Source organism: Myotis daubentonii, chromosome X (assembly GCF_963259705.1).
Source record: "Myotis daubentonii chromosome X, mMyoDau2.1, whole genome shotgun sequence".
Classification (NCBI taxonomy): Eukaryota; Metazoa; Chordata; class Mammalia; order Chiroptera; family Vespertilionidae; genus Myotis; species Myotis daubentonii.
In genome coordinates, this window is record NC_081861.1 from 52,400,324 (window position 1) to 52,418,251 (window position 17,928).

Consider the following 17,928-nt stretch of genomic DNA (forward strand, 5'->3'; position numbering starts at 1 on the left):
AAGACTAAATCAGTAAAATTGGAAGAGCTACACTACATTCACTTGTACCCTATACTGTACTGCATGCTGCTTTATAAATACTCCTCTTTCTCACTAGACACTGTGTTTTCCCTAGCTAGAGTAAAAGTTCCTGGAGGCCATCAGAAATGTTTCTTTTGTAGTTGTCAAATTGCTCACCACAGTGAGTACATAGTTCTTGCTCAAGAAACGTTGACTGACTGATTACGAAGTATTTAACAATTTTTCTTTCCCTCAGTATTTTCTGGAATGCTAATTACTCATAAAACTATACAGTCTTGGAAGCCAAAAGGAAAGAGTCATCTGTTAGTATATATTTTGCTTTGGCTATGCATTAAACAGAGATTTCCTTTGGAGATGTAAACAAAGGATGCCTGATGAGACAGGACAAAGAACTATATATAGAGATCAAGTGGCCAGAGTAGCAAGGTCAAAGCATGTCCTTCCTTAACTAGATTAATGGAGTCTTGGGATAGAAAATTTTCTAACTGCCTTTCCACTAAATTCTGAAAGCTGGGCAGCATCTATAATAGGCTGCATTACCAAAGAATTCAGCTAACAAATCTCTGGTGATCCTAATCTCTGTTTCTGTAATAATAGGAAGACTGCAGCTTTGTTTACTTTCTGAGGAGAATAGAGAACAGGGAAAAAGAACCAGGAGAGGGAGGCAGTATTTATGGCCCCTTTATGAAAAGTCAATCTGTGACAAAAACATTTGCAGACAATAAGGAAGGGGAACAGGTTTGGCAGGAAAATAGTTTTCTCAGAAGTGCCTTAGCTTGAATCCTCCACCCCCACCTAATGTGAAATGCCTGGTTTACACTATGAATATAATAATTTTCTATAGACAAATCTGGATTAGATAAACTGAAAAACTGTCATATCACCCTTCACTGTCTGGCTCTCATGATGGACAGTATGCTATTATTTATTTCATTTATAAAGTAGTTATAAGCACTTATGAAGTCTCAAGTTCTTTCTTTAATTGCATTTCTAATGTGCATGTTTGTCCTGAAGCCTTCTGGACATAGGCTCTGTGTTGAATGAGTATAATAAGTACCCTGGATTCATCACCCTACTATTATGGGGAAGTTTAGAGCACATCCCTAACCTTTCAGAACGGGTGATGTCATAGGGGACAGCCATGGTCTTCCATAAGCTATCCTGTAGAGCCACTGTTAAAATAGCATTTTAAACTGAATAGACCATGAAGTTAACTCCCAAAATATACTCTCACCCTTGACATGTAATGCAGTATCTCAGGAATCTTTCCCAACTGTTAACATTTTTATTCCATTGTCTGTATATTTCCTACACATGTGTATCCACATCAGGGTAGATGTGGGTACTGTGTAAGCCCTCCAAGATAAATACTATGCCCATGCCATTTTTCTTTGTACCTAGTACAATGTAATGGACAGCTATTATTAAAAGGTGAACTTCTGTGTGCCAGAACAGACAATGGCCTACAGGATGGATTTAATAAGCATCCCTAAGGGAGCCTCTTAAACACCTCCCTTGCTGGTTCATGGTGGGGCTGCTCTTCCTTCCTACTTTGCTTACATTTATAAGCACTAGTGTCAGCCCTTAAAGACTAAGCAGGAATACTAACTTCAGAAAGGTGCTGTTAAAATATCACCTTTTACCTAAAGGGCAAGAATGAGTCCTCCTCTATTAACACAATGATGCATTGTTTTATGAGACTAGCTCCTTGCCACTTGAAAAGAGAAGGGTTCTGAATTTAAAGGTATGATTGGCGCAATGGGCTGGGAAATGTTGGAACAGGGCATTTGGGTGAGGCTGGATAGAGAGACAAGATTCCCAGGTGTAGGATAAGATGTCATAGAGTTCCTGAAGTGAACAAATAATGAAAATAAATTGCTTACTTTTCTAATTTGACTACAAATTGCTCTATATTTAATAGTCTTTTTGATGAGAATGAGGAAGGTGATTATTATAATTTCTAACCAGAATTCATCTACTATTAGCTGTTACCCCACCCTCAATCATGCAAATTCTAAACCAAGGGATTCCTTATCTTGTCTCCTACTTACAATACTTCCTTGTCTTTTCACCAGTGTGGGATTATTATACTGTAATCTAACAGCATAATCAGAAGCTTTGATATAGTGGAACATAGAGTGACTCTGATGATCTGAAAAACACTCTAAAATGCCTCTGTTTTATTTCCACCTGCCCTGGGAAAGGATGAGACTGAAAAAAAAAAAAGGAGAGAATAAAGAAAGTAACTATTCACCTGTGAAATCTGGGAGAGACATCAAAGGTCATGTAGTCAGTTCAACTGCTCATTTTATAGGTAAGGACACAAGCTGAGAGGCTAAATGACTTATTAAAGTTTATATTACCCGTTAATGGCAAACTTTAGTCTAGAGTCCAGTTTTCCAACTTACATTCCAGTATTCTTTCTTTCCAATCCTTATGCTTCTTCCTAAATTCCAGACCCCATTGCATAATCTCGTAACAGGGTTTAACTGGTATCGTATGTACCGTACATTTAGCACCACTCTCTTCCACAAATGGAGTGTGCAACAAGGATTAAATTGCTATAATACAAGTACATCATACAAGTATATCCTAGTTTAAGAAACCCAATACTTGATTGATTGCTGGGATCCAAAATGGCAACAGTGTAGGTGGAAGCAACACTCATCTCCTCTAAGAACCAAACTAGAATGACAACTAAATTATAAAACCATCATCCTGAATAACCAACTGAAAACAACTGAAGAGAACTCTTATAACCAAGGATTTACAAAAGAGGCCATATCAAGACTGACAGGAAGGGCAGAGTTGCAAAAAAGGGCTTCCAGAGGGATATCTCAGCTGTGCGTGTGTGTGTGTATGGGGGGGGGGCGTGTTCCCCCTGAGAAGCATGGAGTCTAAACCCCAAGGGAGGCACCCCAGCCCAGAGCACCAGAGCTGGGAAGAGGCACCCAGATAATATCTGCCTGTGAAAATAAGCACAGATTCTGTCCGACAGTAGTCTGCCAGAGAAACAGTAGTCTTAAAGGGCCAATACACACTATTTCACTCACAGTCACTCACTCTCTGCTCTGGCCGAGGGAGAGGGTAACAGACTAGTGTAGAATGGGGAGTCTGGCGTTTGTGACTCTGAGGAGAGAGCTGAAGAGATCCTTGCCAGGATCCCTGTGCTGAGTCCCTCTCCCACACCAGAGAAGCCATTTTTCTTGGATGGAGCACAGCCCTCTATGTGGCATCTGCCTGAGAGAAAGCAATAGCCCCACCCTTTGGACTCCCTCTTGCCCCACCCTGCAGAGTTTATACCCTGCTGAGGAGTCAGCTGCCTAGGCCGGGATGTAGAGGTTTGGGCAGACTCAGGGGGTGTCAGTGACAGAGTTGTGTGGCTTTGGGGTGGGGTCGAGTACCTCACCCCCCTGTGAACCTGACTGACACTCCCCCTCAAGAGAGTGCTAGTCCCACCCTCCATGCTCCCAGCAGCCCCACCTGCCCAACTCCTGATAGCTCCATCCTGTGGAGGACTAGGCAAAAGTCAGAATAGGCTAAGTTGTGGGGCTCTGGAGCAGGGCCACATCCTGCACCTTCCCTGAAGCCTGACTAGCACTTTCCACTCACTGGCCATCCACTAACCCCATCCTCCCTACCCCTGGAGGCCCCAACCTGCTGAGCTTGGGCTCCTCCCAGCAGAATCAAGGACAGACTGAGTTATGTGGCTCTAGGGCAGCAGCTATTTTTCCCTCACATGCCTGACCAGTACAGAGCCCTCCCTTCACCTGCCAGATCTAGGTCTGTTAGGGTCTGATAAACCCTGGAGGCCACTCTGATAACTCCCTGAGACCCCACCCCAACACAAAGATGTGTGAGCACACAGTGGGAGGTAGCTAGATTTGGTATAAACAGGGACATATACTGAGTGGCCTAATACCCAGCACTAACAACGAGCTTGAACCTGTATCAATCTGGTAAATACCACTCGCTCCTACCTGGTGACTCACTGAGAAACTACCTCAAGAAACTCGAGTAATGCCAGAGGCTCTTTCAGTGACTGAGTCTAACAGGCAGCAGGCAGGTGGAGACAGGTGGAGGTGGATTTCAGAATGCCTTCAAACTTTTGCTGACCTGCCCCCGGGCCCGTTGCTGATGAAAGCTGGACTTGGTGCACAGCTTTGGTACACCCAAGTCCAGCAGAGGCAACCTCAAACTGTGGATCGCTTGTAATTCCAAACAGGTAGTCCAGGGCCAGTCATAGACAGCTTCTGTCATTGGCCTGCACCAGAGTCCCTACCAAGAGCACCAGAACCAAAACACCCAATAGCCAACTTCAAAAAATCCCTGAGAAGGATCCAATAAGCTTCACAAGTAGTATGCATATTCGAAGAGATATCATGGCAGGTGCAAGACCCTGCTGAGACAAGCTCTGCTTCGTGTGGTCAGCACCTGCACAGTAGCTCACATGCTGTGATTGACATTGAGCCTCAAAGTCAGCCAGCCCAAGGGTCAATCCCACACACAAAGAGGCCAATAGCAATCAAGACTCAATTATAACAGGAGGGCCCACATAACACACACAAGAGACGTTCCTGAAGTACCCAGATCAGGTGATCAAGGAGGTTGTACTACTGGACTCTACAGGATACATACTTTATGTAAGACCACCCTACCAAGACATAGCAGATCCATCTATTACATATAAACAAACACAAAGAGGCTGCCAATTAGGTAAACATGCTCCAAATGAAAAAAACAGAGACATCTCCCCAAAAAAGTGCTAAATGAAATGGAGGCAAGCAATTTATAAGAGATGCTCAAGAAGATGAAAAAGGACAGGGAAACCATAACAAAGGAACAGTCAGAAATGAAGAATACACTGGTAGGAATAAACACTAGGTTGGAGGAAGCAGATAATTGAATCATTGATTTGGAAGACAAGTTAGAAAAAAAACAAAAACACCCAATCAGAGAAGCAAAAAGAAAAATAATTTTTAAAATGAGGATAGCTTAAGGAACATTTGGGACACCGTGAAGTGTAACAACATCTGTATCATAGGAATACCAGAAAAAGAAGAGACAAAGGGATCAAGAGCCTAGTTGAAGAAATAATGATCAAAACTTCCCTAACTTAGTGAAGGAAAACAATACACAAGTCCAGGAAGCACATAAGTCCCAAACAAGATGAACACGAAGAGCCACATACCAAGACATATCATAATTAAAATGGCAAAGGTTAGGATAAAGAGAGAATCTTAAAAGCAGAAACAAAAAGATAGTTACCTATAAGGGAGTTCCCATAAAACTGTCAATGGATTTTTCAACAGAAACATTTCAGACCTGAAGGAATTGGCATGAAATATTCAAAGTGATAAAAAGCAAGGACCTACAACCAAGACTTCTTTACCCAGTAAGACATCAATGGATAGATTTTCAAGACAGAACATCAAAAAGGGAATAGTATGCATAAATGGCACACTAAATCAGATAGATTTAATTGATAGCTTCAGAGCATTTCACCCTAAAGCAGCAGAATATACATTCTTTTCAAGTGCACACGCAACATTTTCTAGGATAGAACACATTTTCAGACACAAACAAATCTCAATAAATTTAAGAAGATTGAAATCATATCAAGCATCTTCTCTGACCTTAATGGTATGAAACTATAAGTCAATCACAAGAAAAACACTGAAAAAGCACACACACATATAAAGGCTAAATAACATGTTACTAAACAATGAATGGGATAAAAATGAGATCAAGAAATAAATCAAAACATACCTTGAAACAAATTAAAATGAGAACACAACTCAAAACCTATGGGACAAAGTGAAAGCAGTCCTATGAGGGAAATTCATACTATCACAGGCCTACCTCAAGAAACAAGAAAAATCTCAAATAAACAATCTACCTTTAAACTTGAAGGAACTTGAAAAAGAACAAAAACAAAGCCCAAAGAGAGTAGGGAGAAGAAAATAATAAAGAGGAGAGTAGAAATAAATGATATGCAGTGTAAAAAAGCAATACAAAAGATCCTTGAAACAAAGAGCTGGCTGGTTCTTTGGAAAGATAAACAAGATTGGCAAACCCTTATTCAGACTCATCAAGAAAAAAGAAGAGGACCCAAATAAATAAAATCAGAACTGAAAGAGGAGAAATAACAATTAACACCACAGAAATACAAAGAATTATAAGAATATATTATGAACAATTATGTGCCAATAAACTAAACAATCTGGACAGAATGGATAAATTCTAGAAACATACAATCTTCCACAACTTAATCAGGAAGAATCAGAGAATCTGAACAGATTACAACTAGTGAAGTTGAAGCAATAACTAAAAATCTCCCAACAAAGAAAAGTCCTGGACAAGATGGATTAACAGGTGAATTTTTCCAAATATTCAAAGAACTAACATGTATCTTTCTCACACTATTCCAAAAAATTCCAGAGGAGGAAAGAATCCCAAGCTCATTTTATATGGCCAGCATTATCCTAATTCCAAAAGCAGATAAAGACTTTAAAAAGAAAGAAAATTGAAGGCTTTAATGTTAGACTTGAAACCATAAAAATACTAGGAGAAAACGGACAGTAAAATATCGTACATGTCTCGCAGTAATATTTTTCTGATATATTGCCTCAAGCAAAAGAACCAAAAGAAAAACATATGGGACTACATCAAACTAAATAGTTTTTGCACAGCACATGAAACCATTCACAAAATGAAAAGTCAACCCACTGAATGGAAGAACTTATTCACCCATACATCCGAAAGTTATAAAGAAGTCATAAAACTCAACACCAAAAAAACCCAAAAAATAACACAATCTAATTAAAAATAGGCAAAGGACTGAATAGACACTTCTTCAAAGAGGACATACAGATGGCCAATAATCATATTAAAAGATGCTCAACATCAGTAATCATCAGAGATATCACCTCACACCTGCAAGAATGGCTGCCATCAATAAATCAACAAACAACAAATGTTGGCAAGGATATGAAGAAAAGGGAACCCTCAGGTACTATTGGTAGGAATGAAGATTGGTGCAGCTACTGTGGAAAGCAGTATAGAACTACCTCAAAAGATTAAAAATAGAACTGCCTTAAAATCCAGCGATTGCACTTCTGGTAATATATCTGAAGAAACCTGAAACACTAATTTGAAAGAACAAATGCAGCTCTATGTTCAATGCAGCATTATTTACAATTGCCAAGATTTGGGAGCAGCCCAAATGCCCATCATTAGATGAGTGAATAAAAAAAAGCAGCAGTACATTTATGCAATAGAATACTACTTGTCCATAAGAAAAAAGGAAATATTACCTTTTGCAAAAGCATGGCTAGACCTAGAGAGCATTATGCTAAGTGAAATAAGCGAGTCAGAGAAAGACAAATACCATATGATTTCACTCATATGTAGAATGTAATGAACAAAATAAACTAAAACAAAAAATAGATACAGACTCATAGAGAACAGACTGACAGCTGTCAGAAGAGAGTGGGGTTGTGGAGCTTGGTGAAAAATGTAAAGGGATTAAGCAAAAACAAAATAACAACAAAAAATCTCATAGATACAGACAACAGTATGGTGATTACCAGAGGGAAAGAGGGATGGGAGCAGGTAGAAGAGGGTATAGATGAGATAAATGATGGATAAAGACTTGGCTTTGGGTAGTGAACACACAACACAATATACAGATGATGTTTTATAGAATTGTATACCTGAAACCTATGTCATTTAATTAACAATGTCACCTCAATAAATTCAATAAAAAAGTTTTAAAAAAGAAAACCAATATTTTAAGAAATCCAAAAAATCATGAGCGGTTACTCATAAAAAAAGATCATTTTCCTTACAAAATTCTCTACCTTCTCTTAAATAGGAATGGCTAGGTGGGCTTAAGATATGAGATCACAGTAAAATTATTATATTGTTGAAAGTAAAATAAACTTGAACCATTACATTTATTTGTCATACAGTTAAGATTAGAACTAGACTATCAGATTGTACATAGAATTAGAAACATTTTTATCCAATCACTGCCCATGAGGAGTCCTATAATATTTTACCCACTGTTTACACTTTAAACACTTCTATTGCCTCTTTAACAAAAGCTACAGAAAACAAAATTAAAAAAAAAACATGCAAGAGTAATAAAAAGGGAAAATAAGAAATTAAAAAAAGAAAACCAAGTGCTACAGCTAAAGTTTCACATTCTTGAGAGAGAGAAATAACATCTTTCTTTTTAAAAAATGTATTTTATTGACTTTTTACAGAGAGGAAGGGAGAGGAACATAGAGTTAGAAACATCAATCAGCTGCCTCCTGCATGCCTCCTACTGGGGATCGAGCCTGCAACCAAGGTACATGACCTCGACCAGAATCGAACCCGGGACTTTTCAGTCCATAGCCCAATGCTCCATCCACTGAGCCAAACTGGTCAGGGCTAACATCTTTCTTTTATTGCATCCACTTAAGAAGAGGTTGACTCCTCTCATAAGCTGTGCTCTGAGATTTCATGTAGGTAACCATTTCCAAAAACCTTATACTTGTGTAACACTTTAAAACTCACGGACAACTTTAACATAGATATCATTTGTTGATGACAAGAATAAGTGGAAAAGTGGTGAGTGTGGACCAGGTAAGGAGCATGGGGACAAAGGGAGAAGAGGCTAGGAAGAGTAGCAGTCCTGATAATATTGTTATGAAAACAATATGGCACTGAATGAGCCTCACCCTACTCTGATGACCCAGACTCCCAACTTCCCCATGGCACTACAGCAATCTCTTCAAGGAACTATAATGTCTAGTTTGATGAAGGAAGAAACACACTTCATGTTGGATTCTCATATTGCCTGTTTGGAAAGAAGAAGGGACTGTCCCTTGGATTGTTGACTCCACAACTCATCACCACTTCATACCTATATTTTTAAACAATAGTTATCTGCCACTTTTCTGAGAACACAAGCATCCTAAAGAAATGAGACTTCCTAGAACTGCCAGTCAGTCCTTCAGTCCAAATGGCTGATCTGCAGTCTGACAAAACTCAAGCCCCCAGGAATTCCACTTCTGGAAATATATCAGAAGAAACCCAAAACACTAATCCAAAAGAATATGTGCAGTCCTATGTTCACTGCAGTGTTATTTACAATAGCCAAGATTTGAAAGCAGCCCAAGTGCCATCAGTAGATGAGTGGATTAAAAAGCTGTGGTACATTTACACAATGGAATACTATTCAGCCATAAAAAAAGGAAATCTTACCTTTTGCAACAACATGGATGGACCTGGAGAGTATTATGCTAAGTAAAATAAGCCAGTCAGAGAAAGACAAATACCATATGATGTATACTTTTATGTAGAATTTAATGAACAAAATAAACTAACAAACAATATAGAAACAGACTCATAGGTACAGGGAACAGACTGACAGCTGTCACAGGGGAGGGAGGTTGTGAGGCTGGGTGAAAAAGGTGAAGGGTTTAAGCCAATAAATAAATAAGCAAAGAAATGAATAATTCAAGTCCCCCCCCCCAAAAAAAGAATCAATACAGGTCCTCTGAAGAAATCACAAATATTTCTGTTACATACCTCAACCTGCTGGCAGATCTGTATTAGCTTGGCCATTTGATTTTCTAGTTCGCTGTTACGCTTAACCAGGTTGGTGAGGTTCATCTCTAGAGTTTGCTATCATCGCAGAGTGTGAAGCAAGAGGGAAAAGGGTAAGAGGGGGGAAAAAAGAACAAACATTCAATGAGCTTGAGAACCAATACCATATGGAGATCAGTCAGTCAGTCAGCAAATACAATATTCCCTTTTTTAAAAAATGTTTTTATTTATTTTAGAGAGAGAAAGAAGGATGGGAGAGGGAGGTAGAAAGAAACATCATTAATCAGTTGTCTCCTGAACGCCTCCCACCAGGGATCGGGCCACAACTCCAGGCATGTGCCCTGACCAGGAATGGAACCTGCAACCTCTTGGTGCATGGGCCAACGCTCAACCACTGAGCCACACCAGCTAGGCGGCAAATACACTATTTCAAAGATTCAATGAGCACTTGCTATGGGTTAAGCACTCTTGTAAGCACTTAATAATACTATACATTTGATCCACTATCACTGTTGGGGAAAAGCTGACATTCATGACTTTGTAGATATAGGACTTTAATGACATTAAAACAGCTTTATGTTTCTGTAATATTTTTAACTTTTTAAAGTATTTCATAGTCAATATTTCATTTTACCCTCATAGTATACCTGTAATATAGGGAGAACATATATTATTATCTCTTTTACAGATGAGTAGACTAAGAAAACTATAATTTATTGAATGATTACTACTTGCCAGACACTATGCTAGACATTTTCATATCTATCATTGAATGATCATAACAACCCATGAAGTAGGAGATTTCAACATTTTACAGATGAGAAAACTGAGCTTCAGAGTGGGGTAAAGTATTTTGCACAGTCATATAATTAGTATATGGCAAAGCTAGGGCTGTAACTCAGGTCTCTAGCATTCAGTCATGGCTTTGCTCCAGAATCCCATGATTTTTGTGTGTTTTTGTTGTTGTTGTTGTTGATAACATTTTATATTTATCAGTAGATTCCTTCAGAAAAAAAATACGGTATTTTAAGTGTGGGATTCCTCAAAATCTAGCATCATATCTCAGTTTCACTTCTTTGGCACTAAGGAAGAGCCCATGGAGATGCCAGACTTCAAAAAGCAAAGCCCTGCCGAAACCGGTTTGGCTCAGGGGATAGAGCGTCGGCCTGCGGACTGAAAGGTCCCAAGTTCGATTCCGGTCAAGGGCATGTACCTGGGTTGCGGGCACATCCCCAGTGGGGAGTGTGCAGGAGGCATCTGGTCGATGTTCCTCTTTCATCGATGTTTCTAACTCTCTCTCTCTCTCTGTAAAAAATCAATAAAATATATATATATATATATATATATATATATATATATATATATATATATATATATATAGCAAAGCCTGACTGTATCAAGATAGGACATCCATTGCTTATCACTGCTTACTACTATATAGATACTTTTAAGGTATACATTAGAAGCACTTTGCAAATCCGTTTAATATAACATAGTTCAAAAGTACTCAGAACTCTTAGCATATTTTCAGTTGAGCAAGCTACTTTCTCCCATTCCTTATGTAAGAAAATAACATTTTATTTACTCTAGATTAAGGGTCCTCAAACTGCGGCCCGCAGGCCACATGCAAATACAAATATTGTATTTGTTCCCATTTTGTTTTTTTACTTCAAAATAAGATATGTGCAGTGTGCACAGGAATTTGTTCATAGTTGTTGTTTTTTAAACTATAGTCCGGCCCTCCAACGGTCTGAGGGACAGTGAACTGGCCCCCTGTTTAAAAAGTTTGAGGACCCCTGCTAGATTGATAATGAACTTATTATTCCTTCCCATTCCCATCTTCAGCTCTGGTGGCTGCTTTACCCCGGGACCTGCCCCAATATCCACTCCTCTCTGACTCACCATCCCAATGCCCTCACAAAGTCTGTTCCAAATGTAATACCCCAACTTCCTGGCCCTTACACTATTATCATTTTTTCCCTTGGCCATGTTGCTTCATTGCTATCTCTACAGTTTTTATAGTTTGTAGTTGTTCAAAGTTCATGTTTTCAGTAGGAGAAATGGGGAAGGGGAAGAGGACTCATGTACTTGGCCCCTTGCTACTAAAAAGCTGTTGCTGCTTAGTAACCTTGGCACTGTCCAATGAATCTATTCTAAAAGATGTGTTCCTCTGGATATGTGTATTTCTAGGATAGGCAGTTTGAATTTGCTTGTTCTCAAACTGGATTATGAAAACCATCTTAATTTTTGCTTCCCTTTTTGCCAGATCTCTCTTGGTTTCTTTGGCTTTGTTCCAATGGGAGTGATTTTTCACAATTTATTCCATTTTTTGTGGTTTGGGCACAGTGTCTCCCCTGGTCTTCTTTAACTCCATGACCATTTCAACTGTGGCCTTCTCCTTAGCAATGGCAGAGAGGGAAGAAGGAAAAAAGAAGGGCCGCAATCATTGATTTGGGCATGATCTTTAAGCTAAGTAGATGTCAGAGGGAAAAAAAAGAAACAACAGTTCAGAGATTTAATACCACAAAAGGTATTGAACATCTACTCTGTCAAGGTGCAGTGACTTCAGAGATAAAGAAGAAGTGAGATTAAGATGAGTCTTGAAGGATAAGTAGGATTTTAATAGACAGAGATGGAGGGTGGCAGGGTGTTCCAGGCACTAGGAACAACATGAACAAAACTAAAATGGAATAAAGTATAGGACATGTTCAGGGAAGAGGCTTTGAGTTTGGCTAGAACAGAGGGTACAAGAGAGTAGTGTGCAGGGGAAGCAAGACTGGAAATGGAAATCAAGGCTCTGTTATGAAGGTCTTAAATGCCTAGGTGAGGAGTTTGTACCTATTTTTGAAGCAGTGGGGACTTTCCAGAGGCTTCTGAGTAAGATAATGATATAATCAGGGCTGTAGTTATGAGATCAAGCTACCAGCAACATGTGGGGCAAACTGAAACAGAAAAGCCTGGGACAGGGACACTGGTTAGGAGAAAGCTTCAGTGTTCAAGGCAGTTGGGAATGCAGATCTGGGCCAAACTAATGTGATAATTGAGAAAAACACATTTCAATCAAGGATTTGTCACTATCATATATGCAGAGCGTGCAAGAAGGGCAGCTGGATTTGGTAATTAGAGGTCACTGGTGACCTTTGAAAAATTAGTTTCAATAGACTTTTGGAAGTAGATGCCAAACTGTACCGGATTAAGTATGGAGGTAGTGATAACGTGGAGGCTCCAAATCTGGGCCCCTCTTAAAAATTTTGATCGTAAGATGAATATGACAGAGCTATAGTTTGAAGAAAAGGTCCAGCTTAAGTTAGAGAGTGGGCATTAGTAATGGACCTGATCAATTTGTGATTATCTCTAGCAGAGTTGTCCAGATTCCTAGATCAATGGAAACCCAATATATTACAAATGGCTATCTTGACATATTAGGTAAACATAATGTAGACTGATGAACACAGAACAGCTATATTAGAAATCTGTGTTTCAAACTGCAATATGTTTCCATTCAAACATAGGATGCCATGGGGAGAATGTTTTCTAACGAATACATGCAACCTGCTGCAACACTTGTTATGAAACTGATATCTTATAAATAATTCATAGTGCAGAGCAGGACTAAGATCCCTGCTGGGTGTTCCTCATTTATGGCCCAGAACTGAGACTCATAGCTTCTGTAAAGCCCCTGAAAACAAAAATTAGGGCTGAGCACATAATTTGGGGTCTAATTAGACCAGTGATGGCGAACCTATGACATGCGTGTCAGAGGTGACATGCGAACTCATTTTTTTGGTTGATTTTCCTTTGTTAAATGGCATTTAAATATATAAAATAAATATCAAAAATATAAGTCTTTGTTTTACTATGGTTGCAAATATCAAAAAATTTCTAAATGTGACACGGCACCAGAGTTAAGTAAGGGTTTTTCAAAATGCTGACACGCCGAGCTCAAAAGGTTCACCATCACTGGATTAGACTATGGACCTTGGGTTACCATCACAAAATTATGGCAAATGGCTATTTTGCTCCTTCCCCCTAGCAATTTGCAGAATACCAGCACATTTTTACAACAGACAATTTCAACTGACAAGATGCCTCTAATTTCAACCTGACTTCATTAATATGAAAATGCTTTGAAAAATAAATCTTTGGCTAATAAAAACACCATCTGTTGCTGGCTTTTTGCCACTGTTTTCTTATATTATGAGAGATAATTCGAGGAAAACACCAAGCATTTACTTACTAACTTCCTACTCATTTACAAGGAATTAAAGTCTCCCCTGAAACTGAAATTGATTCTCAATAATGAACCCATGTACAGGAGAGAACTGACACAATTATGCAGTATATTTCCACACCCTTACTTCTCATGCCTTGTACTGACTAATCACTTAGAACTAGATATTCTGGGCCACCCTAGGTTTTATTGATTTAGCCAAGTAATTATCTTGTCTATACTCTGGCTGAGTAAACAAAAAGGATATGTGTATATATATATAAAATCTTATACTAAAAAGTGTCTCTATTGTTTGCTTGGTTTAGAAAAATTGTTTTATTTTGCTCTTTTCTTATGCAGTCCTATTAATGACTGGGCCAAGCTCCCTCTGTCTAAGCCTAATTAATGCAGTTTTCTCAGTACAGTTGAACTATGACAGTGAGAGAGAGTCAAAGTGGCAGGGGAGATTGGAATGGAGATAACTGCTGGGAGGAAACGGGGACAGGAGGTTGGCAAGGGGAGCAGGATGAAGCTCCCATTTCCTGCTGCAGGAGGTTACCTCTGGGTTCTCCTGTGCTTCCCATGTGTGAGGGTTAGAGAAGTCATTTGAGCTACAAAACTATGAGACTCTCTTCCCCTCCAGATGACTACATCATTAGAGCTCTCACAAAATTGTACATATGTCTAAATAGCACAAAGTGAGGGGAAGATTAGGTTTATTTGCATAAATGAGATTTTAAAAGGCCCAAGTTAGCTAAATTGGCAGACTCCTACATGGATGCCATTTTTAACCAAGTTCTACTTCATTTGTGTCATATAGACTTGGCCTCTTTGTCTTCTTTTATACCCTTCCAAAAGAGAAAAATATTTTGCCACTTCTGAGAAAATCAGGCACAGGCTATTCTTTTTCCAGACAGCATCCCATAAAAAGAAACGGTTTTTCTAAACCTCTCAAGTAATTGCTGGGGTTTTTTGTTTGTTTCAGTTTTCTAGATACAGGTTATTTCTGGTTACTTTTTCATTGGCTCCCTCAAGAAACCTAACTATGCATCAAAACACCAGCTCTTCATTAAAGCTAGAGTGATTTCCCTGTTGGCTTACACTTGACCATGATCTCCATTTGTCATGCTCTGTGAAGGCACATGTATTCACATAATATGAGCACACTTACAGACACCTACCCTAAATAGCAAACCTTGAAGCCTAAAAGAGGATGGAGCTTTCTGTTCTATGGAAACATGTAGTTTTGCCACCAAGTGTCCATATCCTCGCTTTAATTTTTTTAATTTATCTTTATTGTTGAAAGTATTAAAGATATCCTCCCTTTTCCCTATTGACCCCCTTCGTACCCTTCCTAAGCCTACTGCACTAGCCCATATGCCCTCTTGCTATCTAAAAAGTATGACAAGTCAAATCCAACCAGAGTAAATTTTTAAAAACATTTTCTTTTAATCTTCATCTGAGAATATGGTTTTTTAAAAATTGAGGGAGAGGGAGAGGGAGAGGGGAGAGGGGAGAGGGGAAGAACCTGCAGTCTAGATATGTGCCCTGACTGATAATTGAACCTGCAACCTTGTTTGGTGTATGGGACTATGCTCCAACCAAATGAGCCATCTAGCCAGGGCCCACCAGAGTTGATTTTTTAAAAATAAAATAAAAGACACAAGGGAGGCATTATCTAAACCTTTTTTGATGTGGGAACTGAACCTTAGAAGTGTAGGGAGAGAAGGGAAGGGGGAAGAAAGCCCAACTCATTACAAACCTAAGCCTTCCCAATTGACAGAAGATAACTTCATCTTTAAAAATAACCCGAGCCAGTGTCCCTATTACTATTCCTTGGCATGTTCTTTTTTGACATCCTGTCTATTCACGGATGTTCCCAGCTTTTCCACAAGCTAGAAGCCAAAATCTTAGCACACTTTTGGGGGTCACGTTCTGCCTTCTTTTTTTTTAACTGCTTGTCTTAAAATACTTAATTTGCTTTTGCTTCAGTCTGTCACATTATGTATCAATTACATATGGCCTTTCTAAAGCAGAACACACCATCTGTTCCATAAATGAAAACCCATACCCTTATGCCAGAGTTTTATTCCTTCCCCAAACATTTATTTGCTGCTGTATATACACAGGCTATGTCACAGAATGAGATGCAGGAGATATACTGGATGTGTAAGATTTACTCCACCTAAGGCTTCTTAGAGATAATCAGACCAGTCCTCGGGCCAGGCTGCCATCCCTCTTTTCAGAACTTTTAAAAATATATATTTTTATTGATGTCAGAGAGAAAGGAAGAGAGAGAGAGAGAGAGAGAGAGAGAGAGAGAGAGAGAGAGAGAGAGAGACATCAATGATGAGAGAGAATCATTGATCAGCTGCCTCCTGCACGCCCCCTTCCGGGGATCGAGCCTGCAACCCAGGCATGTGCCCTGACTGGGAATCAAACCATGACCTCCTGGTTCATAGGTCGATGTCCAACCACTGAGCCAAGCCAGCCAGGCATTTGTACTTTCCGAAATCATTCAGGAAAGACCCACACTCCCTCAGTCACCTTATTAGACATGCTACACGAAACATTCTTTCCCCTCTCTTTAGATGCATAACATTGGTAATCTCTAGCTCAGATGTGTAAATTATTATTTGGACCTTCTAAATGAAAACCTGCACTAAAAATGTAAATCTAGCACCATTTTCATAATACTTAGAATAGTGAGTCAAAGCCAACCCTACATTGCTGGAGGCCTCAATATTGTATTCTACTTGCACTATTCCTCTTCAGTCTCTGCCTCTCCTACACATCCTCCTCCTGCTCTTCCTCCATGACAAAATTCTAGATCATTAGTGTGCTGCAAGGTTCATTCATGGGCCCTCATTAGCTCACCACTGCATAGCTCTACCTCCATGCTAAAAACACCAAATTTATTTCTCTAGACCTGATCTTTCAGCCACCATAAAGGTCTGACTTCCAAACTCCTAAAAAACAACTTGCCCTTTCAGTTCTAAGAGTACCCCATGCTGGCTCTCCTCCAGATATTTGAACAAACTATTTTATTTTAACTAGAGCACTTACTGTGGCCCTTGCTCCCAATAAGGAGTCCAAAAGCCCACCCAAAGTCCATGATGATTCTCTTCTATGCTCTCTCACAGCCTTCTGTGCTTCTGTTGTCATAGCACTCACTATATTGTCTCATAACTGTGTCCTTAATTGCCTCTTGACCCACACTAAGCTGAGAACTCCACTAGGGCTGGGACTATGTTGTCTTTATACTTGTAACCCCTACATCTCTTCTGGTGCTGGGCACCTAAAGGTTGTGGGAGTACAGGTCCTCAGACGCTGGGTATTGGAAAACAATATGAGCAGTCGCAGGCATATAAGAAAGACTTTATTGCAGACCAAGTAGCCATTGCTACTAAGTAGCCATCAGACAAAGTAGTTCTTCAAAGTAGCCTCACAAAGCAGCCCACAAAGCAGCCATACACTGGCTGGTCAGTCACTCATTTCTATACCAACTTAGACAATAGAGGCTTCTCGCCAACTAGTGACATCAATATTTGGGTTATAGAAAGGTACGCCTGCACAGTGCATACAGTAAAACTGCTGTGTCCTTGCTTTTCACATGCATATGGCAATTTGGCCTTGAACATCTGGCATACTCTGTTTAGGGTTCCCACATAGGTGTTTAGTAAATGTTTAATAAATGAGTGAATGTTGAGTCAACCCACAATCATATCAAACTCAAATCTAAAGTCAAGTCATCCCACCAAACTGCTAGCCCCTTCCTAATTCCATTTCTGTCCCCGATACCATAATTATTCAAGACATCTACTCAAAGATCATGTTTTAAATTCTTTCTCTCCATTGTCCATAACCACTATAATAATTCACCAAGTCCCATCAATTCTTTCTTCACATATTTTCTCCAGTTTGCCCTCCTCTCCAACAAATCCATTCATGAGTCCCTGTTTTTGAGCTTGATGACTTCCTTTCCCAGACTTTTCCTCTGTGCTCCAGAGTATCCTGTGCAATCCTCTGTCAAGGCACTTACCATACTGAATTCGAATTTTCTATGTATGTTTCTATCTCCCTTACTTACTCAGCTC

The 17,928-nt window shown here is 39.4% G+C and overlaps 1 protein-coding gene across 8 annotated transcripts in view; it reads right to left on the minus strand.

Moving 5' to 3' along the window:
* The window catches only part of MID2 (midline 2), a 122,079-nt gene that overhangs the window by 79,473 nt on the left and 24,678 nt on the right, over window positions 1-17,928 (minus strand). For 7 of the 8 annotated variants that reach the window (XM_059679632.1, XM_059679631.1, XM_059679630.1 and 4 more), the window contains exon 3: window positions 9,604-9,699. The exons of the other annotated variant lie outside the window; for it this stretch is intronic. In XM_059679632.1, the coding sequence (XP_059535615.1) occupies window positions 9,604-9,699 (96 nt within the window). The remainder of the gene's footprint in view (window positions 1-9,603; window positions 9,700-17,928) is intronic. 8 annotated transcript variants of the gene reach the window in all.